Here is a 15,805-nt window from a genome sequence, read left to right on the forward strand (position 1 = left end):
TCCTTCCGTCCGTGGCTATTTGCTGCTTTATTATGCTGCTGAGCCCATCCACCAGCGCCCAGTTTGGTTTATTTTGGGCCAGTTTGCTCGGTCCGTTGGCCACCATCAGTTTGCTTCCTTGTGCCACTCCCAAAAAGGCGGTCAGTGGTAAAGCATCAACCGCAGCAATACAGCCTGCAGCAGTGGACGCCTGGCCTAGGGCCGATGCTTACCGGAACCGCTTTTCGCATAAATCCCATGACCCTGAAGGCGAAGGCTCTCTAGGCGTCGGGCAAATGGTCATCGGTTACGATTCCGGGGCCGCCAGCGACCGTCGATGAGTGTAGTTAATTAAATTTGTTTAGGACGAGGACCGAGCTACTCCGACAAACGGCCACGGCCCACCACCGGATGGTTTGCGTGTCCACTGAGTGTTGATGTTTTATGAGTTCCCTGTGAAACCTTTACCGTCGCCATGCCTCATTCGCTTTAGAAGAACAGAAAAAAGCAACAAAAAAACGAACCATAAGCATCTGCCTAGCATCCGCATTGGGACGTAAATAAAAGGACGAAAAATTAATAAGAACTCAACACACTCGATGGCCCCCCAAAGGAAGGACGCTACCGTGGCACACTAACTATCTGGCACATTAGTTTGGTTCCTTCCTCAACCAGAACGGCAAGGACGTTGCTTACGTTTCCGGTGTCTCCCGACGACCAACGGTCACTCTCAAGGGTGGGGGAGAAATGGGCACCCGACCCAGCATGGGAGCCCAGCTGTGCCCAGCCATCGAACAAAGGCTCATTGGGAACCGAATCGGGCCAGCAATGGGCTAAGCACCTGTTTACGCATGGAATCGTTTTCACGCTTTTAGTGTGATGAAGATGGGTACGCTGTGGGGCGGAATTCAATTTCAGTTCGCCATCGGGAGTTATGATGCGTCGCAACGATTTGCACCAGCTGGCGTCACGCCTTGGCAGATTCCCGAAGGGACCGCTGCTCGAGCGAGCATCGAGGAAGCGCACACACCCGGAGCCGTTCGATGATTTGAATGCCTCAGTGGACTGAGGAAGGATTGTGCGAGCCCACAAGGAGGTGCTTTGAACGTTGATTGACTTTGATAAAACAAAAAAATCCAGCCGAAATTCCTTCCTTCGCACCATGCAGTGTGACATGTTTGTGTCTTTGAAGTCTCGTGAAGAAGCCTTTCAGCAAGACAATAGCATTGTTTGATCTTTGTAATTTAACAAGAGCATTCCAGCTTCAAATACACAATGTCCTTTTGTGAATTGAGCTAAGAAGATATTCATTGTTGATTCATTGTTTATTACACAATGCACTATTTTGAGTTGACAAATAGGTAACAATAGACCTGATTGTGTTCGTTAATATTGTCTCGTTGATCCGTTCATCCTTTTTCTGTTTCAAATGGTGCTTATCGCAATGATGCCAACGGTCTAGCAGCAGTAAGCAACAATATCAACAAGAACAGAACGTCAGGAGAGGAACGCAATCTCCCGAATCTTTTCCAATTAAAACCATCCACCAACAGTCCCTTCATTTCAGGCTTGTGGTCAAGTGATTGTCGCTTCAGTTACCATAGTGACCCATTCGCCATCGGGATCATTCCGTTTCGGCAGTTTTCAAGTTGGATCAGGAGTGGATGCTCGCCCCGAGAATTTGCGTTTGCGGGCACACCCTCATGGCCCAAATGTGCTCCAGAATCCGGTTACCGGCTTCGTTAACGGTGGTCATTTCATCCACCGCCACTTCAGGGCATCCGGGATGTAACAAAGTTATTGTGCTGGTTCGCACTGGAGTGCTGGAGTGTCGAAGAGGTCGTCGAAGTGTCCTGAAACATACGCTCGAAAGCACTCGTAAAATGTTGTGCCAGCTGTCATTAATCCGGAACCCGGTCCGGTGTGATTTCATCCACGAAAGCACGGAATCAGGGCGCACATAATGTTACCACCCAAAAAGGCATACCTTGCATAACCGTGCCCCTGTGCTTGTCAACCTTCGGTGCAAAAGGTACGATTCGTGAAGCACTGCGCCATGAAGAGAGAGAATGTTAGGAATTTTCCAAAAATATTCGTCCACCGTATTGCGGCGAATGTCTACCCACTGACGCGCTTCCCTAGAATACGTGGATTACCCTTCCCTTTTACCATCGCAAGGCGCACGTGACATGACACGACAAAAGGTAACAGATTTAAAGTATCCAAATGCGGCTGGTTGTTGCTGGTAAAATTCAACAATTGCCATCATTCGCACCACACCTGCTGAGGCGGATCGGTAAGAGTAAACCTTTAGGAGTGCCCCTGCTAACGAACCGAGCACACGCAATGTCTGGATTTATGAGCTGAGCAATAAAATGTTTCCCATATCCGCCTACCGTTCCATTCAGATCAGTTCCAGTACTTGATATCTAGAACAATACACGGTACGCTGCCCCGAAAAACCAACATCAAACGTTCCGAATGCTAGACAACCGCACATTGCGCTGCTCGTTCACTGCGTAGACAGCTGTTATGGCTTCACCTTTTCCCGTTACCAATCACACTCCGACGTATTGAGAGTAATAACACAAAAACCGACGCCAAACTGGGGACGGAATGGTCGTCCTACACGTGCCATACCATGCGTGAGTACCACAACTCATTGCGGTACGTCCATCAATTTGCGAACGTCAAGGAGGAACGAAGCGTAAAACCTGCGAACTATCAGGACGGGAATTAAATTTCTTATCGAGAGTCAGTTCTGGAAAACCATTTCATGCTACTCGACCATCGATTCGTTTCTGTCATTCGACGAAATGGATCGTAGTGTGCTGGGCTAAGTAGTAGTGCGAAGGCATCTCCTGGCACCGCACCTGTACCATCACGTAGGTGGTGAAGGATCAAATCTCTACACCAAACGCCCTGTGTGTCCTTGTTCTATATTGACTCTTACCGATGGTGGCTGTCCCCTTACCTCGGGGTACGTGAGAAAACAATCTCCGATGAAGGTTGACAGGGCTTTTTGGCCTACAACAACGTCCTCCGGTTGCTCTTTACTGTTTCCTGGAAAGGGATTGACTTGAATTTTGCTAAACGATTGAAATAAGCAACTTACAATTTTCCTGTTAGTTAAGTTTCTTTAGTACTTGAAAAACCGCTCTTTTTTAAGATGAGAATCGTAATGGAGAGAACAAGTAGTGAGTAATAATATGTTTAATATGTAAGCAGTAAATCTTTATAAGAGTTGAGAGTAAGAATCCAAAGGAGTAAAATGGAAACATAGAAGATGGATAAAAATATGAAACAAGATTGCTTTTACCACAAAACCGCCAACAGCTGAATTTTATCCAACAGTACCAGTTCTGTTGTGAATTCAGAGCACCATTTATCCCTTTTTTTGCGAACACCGCTATGTATTTTCCTTTTTCGCAACATTATTCTGCCAGAAGGAAGCAAAAAAAGAACGCCATTCGTGCCGGTCACACTGGCCAGCATCATCTCACTGGCGAAAGTCGTGCGAAAAGCGGGATAAAATTAAATTAATAAGTCCATAATCCCAGGCGACAGTGTTGAGGTGCTTTAATTAAGTTACTTCAACGCACTCGATGGCACTGCATTCGTGTGGCGTAAGAGAGCGCAAGTGTTGACAACAAGCACCTGGTGGCAGCTGTGATGGCTCGCCGGAAGCTTCTATATCTTGCTCAAGGGATTCCAGCAGTCCATCCCAGAGTTGGTGTTACGGCAACGAAAGTTGTCCCAAAAATGACCTCAATGAATGAGGTTGCCTTTGTAGGTTGCTGCTACGTATTTCCATTCCAGTACCGCACCACTAATAATCAGTAATGTTATCCAACCTTTCCTTCAATTCCTACTAAAGAGGACACACCCGTGGAACAGGGTCAACCAGAAACTCATCATGACTCACCTCGCCTCGCTTTCACCGTTATGTCGATTGCGCAACGCAGCAGCAGCAGGGGCCAAGTCAGGAATGGCTCCACCGAGAACGATTTAACCGCTTCACGACGTGGCCGTGGTCTGCCGTGTTCCGTTGTCAATTGGAGCAAAGTTTTAATTATTCTTTGGCAAATATTTGAACAATGCCACAATGGACGAGCACCGCGGACACAATGGAATGAACGATGAGTTCTGCTTTCATCTGGCTACCGACAGCGAGGAATTGAAATCGTACCTCGTTTCTCGCTTCCACTGTCGCCGCTTCAACGGATTGGCGATATGGATTCCGATGTCGAATGCTTGGGGTAGGTTGTACCTTTCCGCTTAGCACAGCTTTCCGCAATCAAGCTCATAAAGTTCCTAGCTAACAAAAGGACCAATATGGGAAAGCGAAAATCGTTTGATGTTTCTACTAAGCTACCACTGGGGATGTTTCACCGGCTCATCATATTTGGACGATTACCGTTGTGCATTCAATGTTCGCCCGGACCACAGAGCTTTCGACTCTAGCACGACTGTTTTGAGCCTGAAACGGGCTGCAACTTCCAAATGAAGAATCCAGTTTTGGAATGGACTCAAACATTCAGACCAATGCCTAGAGGAAACGAGATAGGCATTTCCCGAGAACCTTAGCATTTCCTGAAATCATTTAATTTTATTGAAGCGTTAATGTTTCACTATTTTCGGGTTGCGTGCTGCAATACCGTTACTGGGGCATTTTCGGACCATTCTGGTCCAATCCCCTCCATTTTCTTTGTCACAAATTCTAGCCAGCTTCCTCTTATTTTCCATTCGCTCGTAGGTTCCGTGTCCATTGTCATTAATATGGGATTGTTTTTTTTGTGAAAAAGACAGAAATAAACGCTTTGTCGGAAAGCCTGAGCTTTTTTCCTTCGTTTATCCGTTTGTCCACAATTCCACAGCACCGAACGCCGATTAGCGCTAGAAACCGTTCGCTTCGTGGAAGGATTTTGCCATGGCCGTGCCCGTAAATGGTAGATAGGACAGAAAAGGAATTTTATCCTCCGCCCAGTTCTTGCTCACCGAAAATAGTCCACTCCAATGGCTGGGCGAGAGAAAAGGAGTGTAAAATTTGGCATTTTTGAGCACAGGAATGTTCAACAACATTCCGCGATTCCTTTCGGTTTCGCCAGTTCCTCGAAAATGGGGAATTTTCAATCTTACTTTGTTTCAACCTTCTACGTGCGTTTTGAATCGCCCTCCCCCCTGGTTGATCGAACATTTGGGAGCGCTTTCATCGATTATGTATGCTAATCAAATAACTTTTCGATCATCGATTGAGACAGCGAGCAATTGGGATGGATTGCTCGTCGCTTCGTTTGCTCCGCGTCCCTGAATTTTGCTTCCTCGGCTTTACTGTGAAGATTACCTTTTTGCTGCATCCCAAATCCGACACTGAAACCGAAACTTCTGGGAAAACAAACTTTTACTGAAGTGGAAAATGCTGTTTCTCCGATCAAGGTCGGACTCACCCAACAGCCCACGCAGCGTTACAGATCAATCCGTTTTCGAGAAGGGATCCTAATCGACATAAATTAAGCGGAACGGCAGACGGCGCCCGCATACCCCTTTGCCGAATAATTGCTATCCATCTCCGATTACCAGTAAACTCTGGTTCCGATTTGATGCTCAGCAACGAGGCTGAGTTGCTAAAAAAGAACTGATTGAACCTCACTCACTCATCGTCAATAATTTCATCCTCGATCGCATCATCATCATCATACTCCATCGCCTGTCAAACAGCATTCCGCCTGAAAGATTGAATGAACCGATCCTATTATCCTAATTGCAGTCAGCCCCTCCGGATTATTCGATTCGGAATCAATAAAACAATTAAAAACCAACTCAACTCCTGTAACCGAGCAGTGGCGCACACCGCAGTCGAACAATAAGCGTCTAGCAACTTTTGCTCCATTCATCGCAATGTCCGTGCAGCAATAAAATTGCCATTTTATCTAATTGTATCTCTCCGATTCCTCCCTTTCACAGGCCAGCGGGGAAGATCCATTTCCCGAACCGCCAATGACACCACCTCCACCATTTCCGATGGGATACGGACTGAAGGGAGACAAGGGTGAGCGTGGGGTGAAAGGTGAAAGTATTAGGGGTCCCCCTGGCCCCCCGGGCCTACAAGGTCCACCTGGTCCACCCGGCCCACCGGGAGTAGCTGGACCGAAAGGAGCCGCCTTCGATGGCGAAGGATCCGGTGATGAGCTGGTAAGTGAGGCATTCCTTGGATAAACTCTTCTGTTAACGGTGGTGGTGATGGCTTGCATACTAACACATTTTAATGCTTTCTCTACACGCTGCCACATTGGCCATTTGGAACTGCGTCGTACAAACAGAAACGTTTGTCGCTGGTAAGTTCGATCGCAATTCGTGATCTGCTAGCGCTCGATCTAATGCCTCTAGAGACCGATCACTGAGTGTTATGTTTCGTGACACAGTTCTTTACAACATTGTTCCCCGTTCTCTTTCCAGCTTTACGATGCACTTCCGAACCGGAAACACGCCGGTCAGTGTTCGTGCAACGCGACGCTCATCATCGAGGAGCTGAAGATGGACAGCAAACTGCGGGAGTACCTTCGCGGGCCTCAGGGAATGCCCGGAAAGGAGGGAAAAACGGGTTCCCCCGGTCTGACTGTAAGTTCTGACCACGAATCCGTTTGATCGTTTGTCTTTGGCTAACAGCTTCATTCGTTTCGTTTTTCCTATCCCTCCCAGGGTGTCACTGGTCCACAAGGCGAACATGGTCTCCCGGGACCCAAAGGGGACAAGGGAGATCGTGGGGATCAAGGGGCCACCGGACCGGAGGGAATGCATGGAAGCAAGGGGGAACCGGGGCTGGATGGTGCACCGGGTGTTCCTGGCCCACCCGGCCCACCAGGTCCTCCTGGGCTTCCGGAGAATTACGATGTAAGTACTGACCGGCTGATAGCAGTCGATATTCGAATCACACTAACCGTAACCGTGACCGCAGTTGACCGTGCGTCAACGGATGCGATCGGCTTCTAACCACATTTCAGCGACCAAAACTCTCGAAAGGCTTCACACTAACGCCTCAGTTGTCTCTCTATCTCTTTTTCCGGTTTCTGTTTTCTCTCTCTCACTCTTTTTCTGACTTTCTGTTTTTTATTCGCTTGAAACCATAACCCATAACCGCTTGACTCTCTTTCTAGACTAATTGGAATCCGTCGCGGATGTTCAAGGTACAACTGAGTGGGGTAGGGAATGTAATTTGTGCTTGGGAGTGGTGAGCTTTCGTGGGATTCCATTCGCATGTTTGTGGGGTTTTCAGGACGGCATCAAGAAGCTTCAAAACCGCAAAGAATTCCAAGGTTGCTGGTATTGGATCGGATACTGATTCCTTCATTTTATGATAGATTCAAAAAAGAAACTCAATCGAAGACATCGAAAAACAAGTCACTAAAAGCTTAAAACAAAAGAAGAGCAGAAACTGAAACGAAAATGAATAAAACCGATGCCAATATCATCACGAATTAGAATATTCCTTAGTATGCAACGAGCAGGATGCAGCACAACGCCAAACGAATGCAGAGACTGATCCAACAGCCCTCGCTAGTGCAGCGATAAATCAAGATCTGGGTCAGTTCGTGCTCCAAACGAGAAGACAAAAGAGAGCTGCTAATAGAAACTCCTCATCATCAAAAAGCTTTTCGGAGTATGTCCTGGAGACGCATCCATGTCCAAGTCTGAGCCAGAAAAAACAGAAGAAAATGACGAAAATCCCGGTCTATTTGTCGACATGCAATTCGCTTCACCGTTACAGCGGAATGCCGGATTGAACCTTGCTGGCATTTTGGTCTTCTTGGGATCATTCATCGCTTCACTGAATAGAGCGTCTTCAATTGTCTCGTTCATTTGAATGTTTCAATCGATCGAAGTGCTTCCATCTCTAACCGGACACCATCCGTCCATTCTCTCTCTCTCTCTCTTTTTCTTCTTTCATTTCCCAATAACACACCCACCAATAACCAACTAACATCCCGCGATGGCTCACTCATCTCAATCAACGAACCGAACGAACAGGAATCGATGCTCGGTTCCCCGATCCAAGGGATGCGCGGTGGTTCGCCTGGCCTCAAGGGGGAACCAGGGGACAAGGGCGAAATCGGATTCCCGGGCGAGAAGGGCGAGCACGGCACCAAAGGTGACCGCGGTGATCCGGGTCTGACAGGTGCCAAAGGCGAAAGGGTACGATACAGCTACGGGTTGTGTGCGAAGAAGCACCCTTCACGTAGACACCGCACAGTCGTTGTAGATGACATTTTGTTTCCTTTCCTTTACTTCACGCTGCCACTGATTCCTTTTTTGTATTTTTATTTTAGTAAAGTCTAAGGTTCCATTTGGGCTAAATTTGTCTTCGTAGCACATTGACACGTAGTTTGTTAGTAGATTGCAATCACAGTAATGAGAATTAATGTGTCCATTTTGACGATGTAAAAGATTGACTTCAACAAACGTACTGCATCATTACTGAAGTTCAGATAATTCCTCCGAGTGTATTCATAAGTTTTCCTACTACACGGTACCGAGATGCTGCTTACAAATAGTGTCGTACAAGAAAATGAACCCCGACCAAATCTCCTAGAAGCGCAGAAGCAGCATAGTATAGCATAAATGTCATGCCAACCGTACCACAAGTCTTAAGAAGCGCTCACGAAGAAGCGAAACAAATGCCAAACATTCCGCAGAAAGTTTTGTTTGCAAACATTGTTCGTGAGGCGCTTCTCCCCGCCAGCATCTTTTGCGCATAGTTTTCTTTCCAAACTCCTGGAAGCTATTCCTTCGAGAATATCTCGTTCGATGTCATTAGCTGTGACAGTGTTTCAACTATTCAGCATCTTCGTTCGTTAGTTAAGAAGCCATGTAGTTAATTTTAAAACTCTAACATCCAACTGCATGTTCCTTGATGTATGTCCTCATTAGTTGTAGTTGTGTTTCACTTTGCTAATATTAATCAATTAACTGATTCAAACTCATTTCAAAATCAATTTATGCTTCATCCATCAATGGCATCACCTTTTTTTTTAATCTTTGCAGGGCCACCAAGGAACGCACGGCCAGCCTGGCCCCAAAGGACCAACCGGTTCTCCCGGAATCCCAGGATTGCCTGGCCAAACCGGAGCAACCGGACCAAAGGGGGAGAAGGGCCCAAAAGGAGATGTCGGTCTACCTGGACCGCCCGGCATGATAATACACTCAGCGGAAGGCGCAGAAAAGAATGGAAGCTGCCAATGCCAACCGGGACCACCAGGGCCTCGGGGTCCGAGCGGTATCGATGGTGCGCCCGGATTACCGGGCGAAACTGGACTCCCGGGACATCCGGGCCTGCCCGGGGACAAGGGCGACCGAGGTGCACCAGGGCCGAAGGGTGAAAAGGGACCAGAATTCATCATCAACGAGAACGTTGCATTCAACTCCTCACGGGTAAGTGTAAAAACCTTGATCCGGTCGCTCATTACAACGAAACGACATTAGTGCCGCGAACGCTCGGAGGGACATAAAGGATCTCGACACAAAAAAGCACACCCGGAGGCGCCATTTTATTGGACAATTTATAGTAGCATCATTCACGATTCCTCGCTCTCTCTCTCTGCGCTTTCGCTGGTGAACGAAACGGATGCACAAACATGGCACAAAACGAAAAATCACACCGGAGCACACCGGAAACGTCACTAACGTGGTGCGGGGCTCCATGTGTGTGCGTCTGTGTGATGCAGAGACAACAGACGACCGCCCGCCATCATCAGCATGCAAGAAGATTCCACACCTGAACGGCACCATTGCCTGAATGATGCTGCACTTCCTGCGTTCTGCAGCGCAAGCAAAGCGTTTGGCTTCGTATGACCGTCGAGGCGCGCTCGCTCACTGAGCCGTTGCCAGCAGTTTGTAGTTTATTAGCTTCCTAACATTGTACTGCTTTCTGCTTGCCCGAGGCCAGAGTGGCAGCTTTCCACAGAATTCGTTGACGTTCCGCGTTCCTAGTTACCGGTTGCGAGGCAGCGTTGTCTGTCTGGGCCCGGTTTTGCACTGCAGCAGCATGTGCTAGGGGCTACAATCTCCCTCTGCTCTGCATGCATCCGTGCACAGTGTGTTCCTAGCGCGGGTTTTTTTTTCCCCCATCTCTGAATGCTGCATGAAATAGGAACCTTCCAGAGCTATTTTTTCATTAAAACAATTGCAGAACCATGTGCCGGTCACCGATAGCCGAGTCCGCCGGACCGACTACCGGTGTTCAGTGGCAACGGAAGGATCGCTTTCATTGAATTCGAAGCGAAGTGCTACGCGAATAATCCGCCCAGAGGGAAATGGAAGGGAGTTTTTTTTTGTAGCCTGAGATTTCACGGTGCAGTTGATAGTTTCAAATGGCGAGAAGCTGTAATAGTTGTAAAGTCCCATTGTTCATCCGTATTGACCAGCATAGAAAGAGAGAGAGAGAGAGAGCGGGCAATAATTTATGCAACAGAGATTCGCTTCATTGAATCGATTTTTCGCTGCACCTTGCTATCCGTTTCTCTGCTTTGCGTGCTAAGTCAACTGAAAGCATTATAAATTCATCAATAAATCCCGAAAGAACAACAGCGCAACAACAAGCTCAGAATTGGCAATATGCGGTACAATAAGTCATTATTAATGGAAGCTTGAGAATGGTGTATTCCCCTTTTTTATAAGGAAAAAAGAATCATAAGGAGCTATTGGACGGCACATAACAATCATAATCGTTAACCCATATTCCTGACACTATCAATCGATTCGCTGTACCGATTATCATTCAAATGAAGCATAAATTAGCGCAACGCTTGTTTTGAATGCTAATGCGAGGGGCCAGCGTAGTGACAAATACAAGATTTGCCAATTAATCGTCTCCATTCTATCTCCCCACCCCACCCAGGCCAACAAAGGAGATAAAGGAGACCGAGGACAGCGGGGACGCAAAGGAAGGACGGGCTCACCAGGACCGATTGGACCGCCGGGAAAACCTGGCACCATGAGTGATGCATGGCCGGTAAGAAGCTTTGATTGGGTGGCAGCCATTTTTACCATGGTGGCGTGATCGATGATTACTCGATGGAGTGACAAACTGCAATCTGCAAGATGCATTAGTTTGTGAAATGATTTCAAAATCCGTCATTGTCACTGTCATTTACTTTCGTCACATTTCGTGCTAGGGACGGGAAGGACCGAAAGGCGAACCAGGACCAAAGGGTGAAAAAGGAGACAGCATCACTTTAATGGGTGTAAGTATTTTCTAATTGTATCCATCCATCAATTTTCAGACCTATGACAATCCGAAAGGTGGACAATATGTCCCAATAGCATCCATCGATGAGAACAGATTCATAAGTTTTAAATCGCAGTTTTTTTGTCAAACTAACCCCCCAGCACAAGCTTAAGCAAACATTTCAAATGAATAACTTTTACAGGATGAAACCAAAATGGAACGCGCAGCTGCATCCAGCTGTAATCACAGATTCTATTTTCACTAACTTCATTAGCATAGGCGTTGGAACGCTTTTATCGGAAGCTTACACACTGACCCATCTGTCAGCAACTTTTTACATACATTTTACTTACGCTCAACCAACCAGCAGAGCGTTGGCAGAGCAGCATTTGAGGCTGCGAGCGCGATAATCTCTCGGTCGTAGCAGTCATTGCATCCGGTGGACCACCGAACCAACCACCGGTGGTAGTTCCGTGTGCGCACCCCAGCCTCGACTTAATTAATCATGACTTTCTAAATCTCTGACTGACCACTCGGTTGCGAGTGAAACGTGGAAGTTTATCGTCCACCGAGAACGCTTGTTCGTGGCGCTGTGAACTGGTGAACAGAATTTGCAAACCAGGAAAAAAACCAGACGCCCAAGCACTTAAAGTATTGCAAAAGCCAGTCCACAAATCAACCGAAGCTGCAGACGATTGCAGACAGAAATCAAGATTGCCGTCTCGTTGCCCGCTTGACAGGATGGAGAATCACGCCACGCTTGACGCGCTTCTCACTCCTTTTCATCGGTCGTTCGGGAACCACCGCTATAAACGCTAAATCTCCGAGAAACTTCCATCTCAATTCCTCCCCCGTTTTCTCAACCTCGTGCGCGCTACTTGAATGATCTACGTTTTTTTTTACAAACTTGCACCTCGCGAGAGTTCGCGAGTTCAGTTTAATGGCGAGTTGCTTTTAGTTTTTGGGCGATAATTTTCCTTTCCACCGACAGTGAACCAACCTTTAAAGGGTCACCATTGCAGTCACTATTGTGTGGAGCTCAGAACAGTGAGAGCAAGAAGGACGAACACGAAAAAGGTTAGAATCGGGTCCTTCTTGGTTAACCTAGGGCGTAAAAATAGTGCCAGCGTTTACAACCAGTGGATGCGGCAAAGTGGAGCAACATTGCCGAAATCGTTACCTTTTCTAGGTCATAAATTTCCTCTCCTAAATGCTTGTCTGCATTCTTGCTCTCGCCGAAAGGGAGCTGCATCTGCTCGGCATGGTATCCCATGACCATGGCTCGAAGGATAAGGGCCGCTTCTCTTCGTTGCTCCCTGTACTCGCTTCTATCGGCATTGTTTTTGCTTCGTTGTTACGTTGGAGTACGTCGTCCTCTTTCTCTGTCTCTCCCTTTTGCTTCGTGCTGGCCCTGAATCAAAACGCTACACAAAAACCCCTGGGGCTGCATGCATAGCTTAGCATTCGTGGGGTAAAGGAAAAGTTAAAGACACCCAAAAGTAGCACCCAAACTATAACAAGACAACGAGTCGATGGTCTTAAATTTGGTACAAAATTCGAGAATTATTCTCTCCCGGCATATGATGGAGGAGAGCGTATAAGTGGTCTGAGTCGTAATTTATTCGCTGCTTAGCATAGCATTATCTGCTCGAGCTACTCACCTACACGCTACATCTAATGTTAAAGCATGGCATGGTATGAAGCATAATGTGTATTGGATTTTGAGTTTATCTGAAAAAAGAATCGTCCAAAAATAGGTCAATCAGGAAAATTTCTGCAAAACCCGTGAGACCACCAGAAATTGCTATCTGCTCATGTAGAAACCTTTTCAGTATTTTTTAACCTTATTATGAAGCTCAAAACGCGAGGTACAAAATCGCGAAAAATCACGGGCTACCAGGCGCCTCCATCGAGGACATTCTCGGTAGCATCTGGCAACACTGCCTAATGCTCGTTTGCATCAAGGCACAATGCCAAACTTTGCGCGTGAAATGGAACAAACTCGTTTAGCGAAGACCCGCTGCAATGTAATACTCGACTACACCATTCACACTACACCATATGGTGTCGTCACGTTGGCGACGGAAAAACTTCTCAAATCACAATCCCTGCAGCAGATAGGGAGGCAGACGAAGTAAATGCATTTTAAATATAAATTGTAGCACCCAAAGTGCAGAACTTATAGCTGTGCAGAGCACTTCATGAACGACAATGCGACTCCACAAACGCATCTGGTGCTCGCAGGCACCCTGATTTCATATCATCCTCCAACGCGGCCGCTAGTGCGCCAAGACACCGGCAATACATGTCTTTTACCACGCGCAACACTCCTTGGATGCTAATGTACGGCTGCTCGAGGCACAAATGCTACTTTTGGAATTAACGTTGCACAAATCGTTTACACTAGTCAACCCCAGTTGCATATTCTGGAACGAAACAACCGCAAGCGTCTGTCGCTTGAAGAAGCAACGTTTCCCTTGGGGTACGCGTTGTCCCAACGTCTCAGTCACTTGAATGCACTTGCACAATGCACTCGGAATGTGATAGCACAGGTGCATCTGCTAGGGGACGCACCCGTTAGTCACTTCAGCGTTTTCCAGTGGCAGTTGCCTTACACTCTCGAGACCCTCACGTCCTCACGTGCAGCTGGCTGCTGCTGCTGTCGACAGTCGAGGCAAGGACAAGCACGCCCTCCCGGGTGACAGATGCGTTTCCGCAGTCCACATGTGTGTGCTATGAATAACCAAAGGCAAACTTTCAAACGACGATGATGATGCTGTTGATGATGATCACTATGTTATGCGTGCGCCTGTATGTGTGTGCCGTGGGCGGTAAGCTCTCGCATCCCGAAGGCTTGCTAACTGTGCCGGCAACCCAAATCCGCCCGGCTGGTCATGGTCTGATAGTTCCGTTTCGCTCGATTTACACAGCTAAAAGGTGACAAGGGCAATCGTGGTATGGATGAACGTGATGGGCTACCGGGCCCACCAGGACTACCGGCAGCCTCCTTCCTTCTGATTCTACCAATCGTACCGAGAGGGCTATAGACGCGCATATTCGATGAAGTTTATTGCACACGTTGCAGTCAACATCCCAACATCGCATATAATGTTAAATATCTTCTGATTATTTTCTACTCCTCATCAGCAAATACCCGGACCACCGGGACCCCCAGGACCACCCGGCCCACCGGGCCCACCCGGGCTTTCAATCATCGGAGAAAAGGGCGAACCAGGTATGGACTCACGCAGCCCGTTCTACAGTGAATCGCAACACTTCTACGGACGGCCAGGTAAGCTGGGCAATCATTCAAGCACGCAGCACGCATTGTCCGCATGGTTGGTGTTCCGGTGTGCTTAACCATAGCATAACCACGCCGCAACTAAAACCAATAATCGTAATACATTCTTTTGCTTCATTCTCTCTCTCTCTCTCTCTTTGTGTGTCACGCACTGTGGCAACGCGCCATGAAAAAAACCATCAAAAATAAACACGATAAAACCAAACGCAAACATCATCCAACCCCAACTAATGCCAACGCCATTGCATCGCCATGTAATAACAACCAAAAACCTCATCGAACACGTCACACGAATCAATTGCCTGTTTGAATCAATCACCGGCCCCCCATCGTCGATGCGCATTACATCCTTCGATTGCGGGGGAAAAAAAACACAAACACAATCGTCTGGCTCCGCGATGGCTTCGCTGAACCAATCATTCCGTCAAAGGAGGCCGGTCCAGTATGGATGAGTTGAAGGCTCTGAGAGAACTGAAGCACCACAAGGACTATGACGACAGCACCCTTGGTAATCTTGTTGACTTGCTTCGAGCTTTAAGTGTTGTATATTTCGTGACACCCGGAGTGTTATTTATTTGCTTCGTTCGTATTGTTGTTGTTTTGTTTTTGTGCTGTAGTCGAACAAAGTACTACAGTATCAAGGCTGAATATAACATTAGATTTGAATGATTTCATTGAATGTAGAGAATTTTTTTTCATTTTTGTTAACCATATTGATTTATTTTTTAATTCTTTTGTGCAATTTCGCGAAGAGCACAATGGTTGCATCATTTCTATTATTTTAAACCAGAAGGTTTAGGGCTCATTTTTTCATTTCGATCAACATCAGCAACATAATAAACGTTAAATTAAACTCTCGCATTTCGCATTCACCTCACATTAAACACACAAAACGCATTAGCTTTTATGTTCCATTTCAGTCACAGCATCACATTCGCACTCGTTACTCTCAAGCTAAGCTAGCATTAGAATTAAAACCTTCTACCACTTCCACGCAACCGAACGAAACGTATTGGAACGTGATCGTTCCGTATTGTGTCGTGGCGTAGGCCGAAAATTATCCCTTGCACTTATCGAAATCAATCGCTAATGTGAAACGGTTTATCCCCTCGTCGAAACAGGCCCACCAGGACCGCCGGGACCACCGGGAGCACCAGGACGACCGCTGCACGATAGTGACGACATACGGAACAGCTACGGACCGAACGTGCGTATCGTACCGGGAGCCGTAACGTTCCAGAATTCAGAAACGATGACCAAGGTAAGGGGCCCGGCACCACTCACACCGCCGATGTAATCTCTTA

General features: G+C 47.2%; 1 protein-coding gene across 12 annotated transcripts in view; it reads left to right on the forward strand.

Annotated features, from left to right (window-relative positions):
- The window catches only part of LOC126578952 (collagen alpha-1(XVIII) chain), a 106,216-nt gene that overhangs the window by 74,249 nt on the left and 16,162 nt on the right, over positions 1–15,805 (forward strand). For 5 of the 12 annotated variants that reach the window (XM_050242063.1, XM_050242066.1, XM_050242070.1 and 2 more), the window contains 12 exons: positions 5,944–6,171; positions 6,300–6,314; positions 6,436–6,597; positions 6,679–6,870; positions 7,134–7,163; positions 8,005–8,169; positions 9,019–9,405; positions 10,871–10,984; positions 11,148–11,216; positions 14,348–14,492; positions 14,932–15,009; positions 15,623–15,762. In XM_050242063.1, coding sequence (XP_050098020.1) covers positions 5,944–6,171; positions 6,300–6,314; positions 6,436–6,597; positions 6,679–6,870; positions 7,134–7,163; positions 8,005–8,169; positions 9,019–9,405; positions 10,871–10,984; positions 11,148–11,216; positions 14,348–14,492; positions 14,932–15,009; positions 15,623–15,762 — 1,725 coding nt within the window. The remainder of the gene's footprint in view (positions 1–5,943; positions 6,172–6,299; positions 6,315–6,435; positions 6,598–6,678; positions 6,871–7,133; positions 7,164–8,004; positions 8,170–9,018; positions 9,406–10,870; positions 10,985–11,147; positions 11,217–14,347; positions 14,493–14,931; positions 15,010–15,622; positions 15,763–15,805) is intronic. The other 7 variants (XM_050242067.1, XM_050242075.1, XM_050242064.1 and 4 more) reach the window with 6 other exon arrangements.

Source organism: Anopheles aquasalis, chromosome 3, assembly GCF_943734665.1.
Source record: "Anopheles aquasalis chromosome 3, idAnoAquaMG_Q_19, whole genome shotgun sequence".
NCBI lineage: Eukaryota > Metazoa > Arthropoda > Insecta > Diptera > Culicidae > Anopheles > Anopheles aquasalis.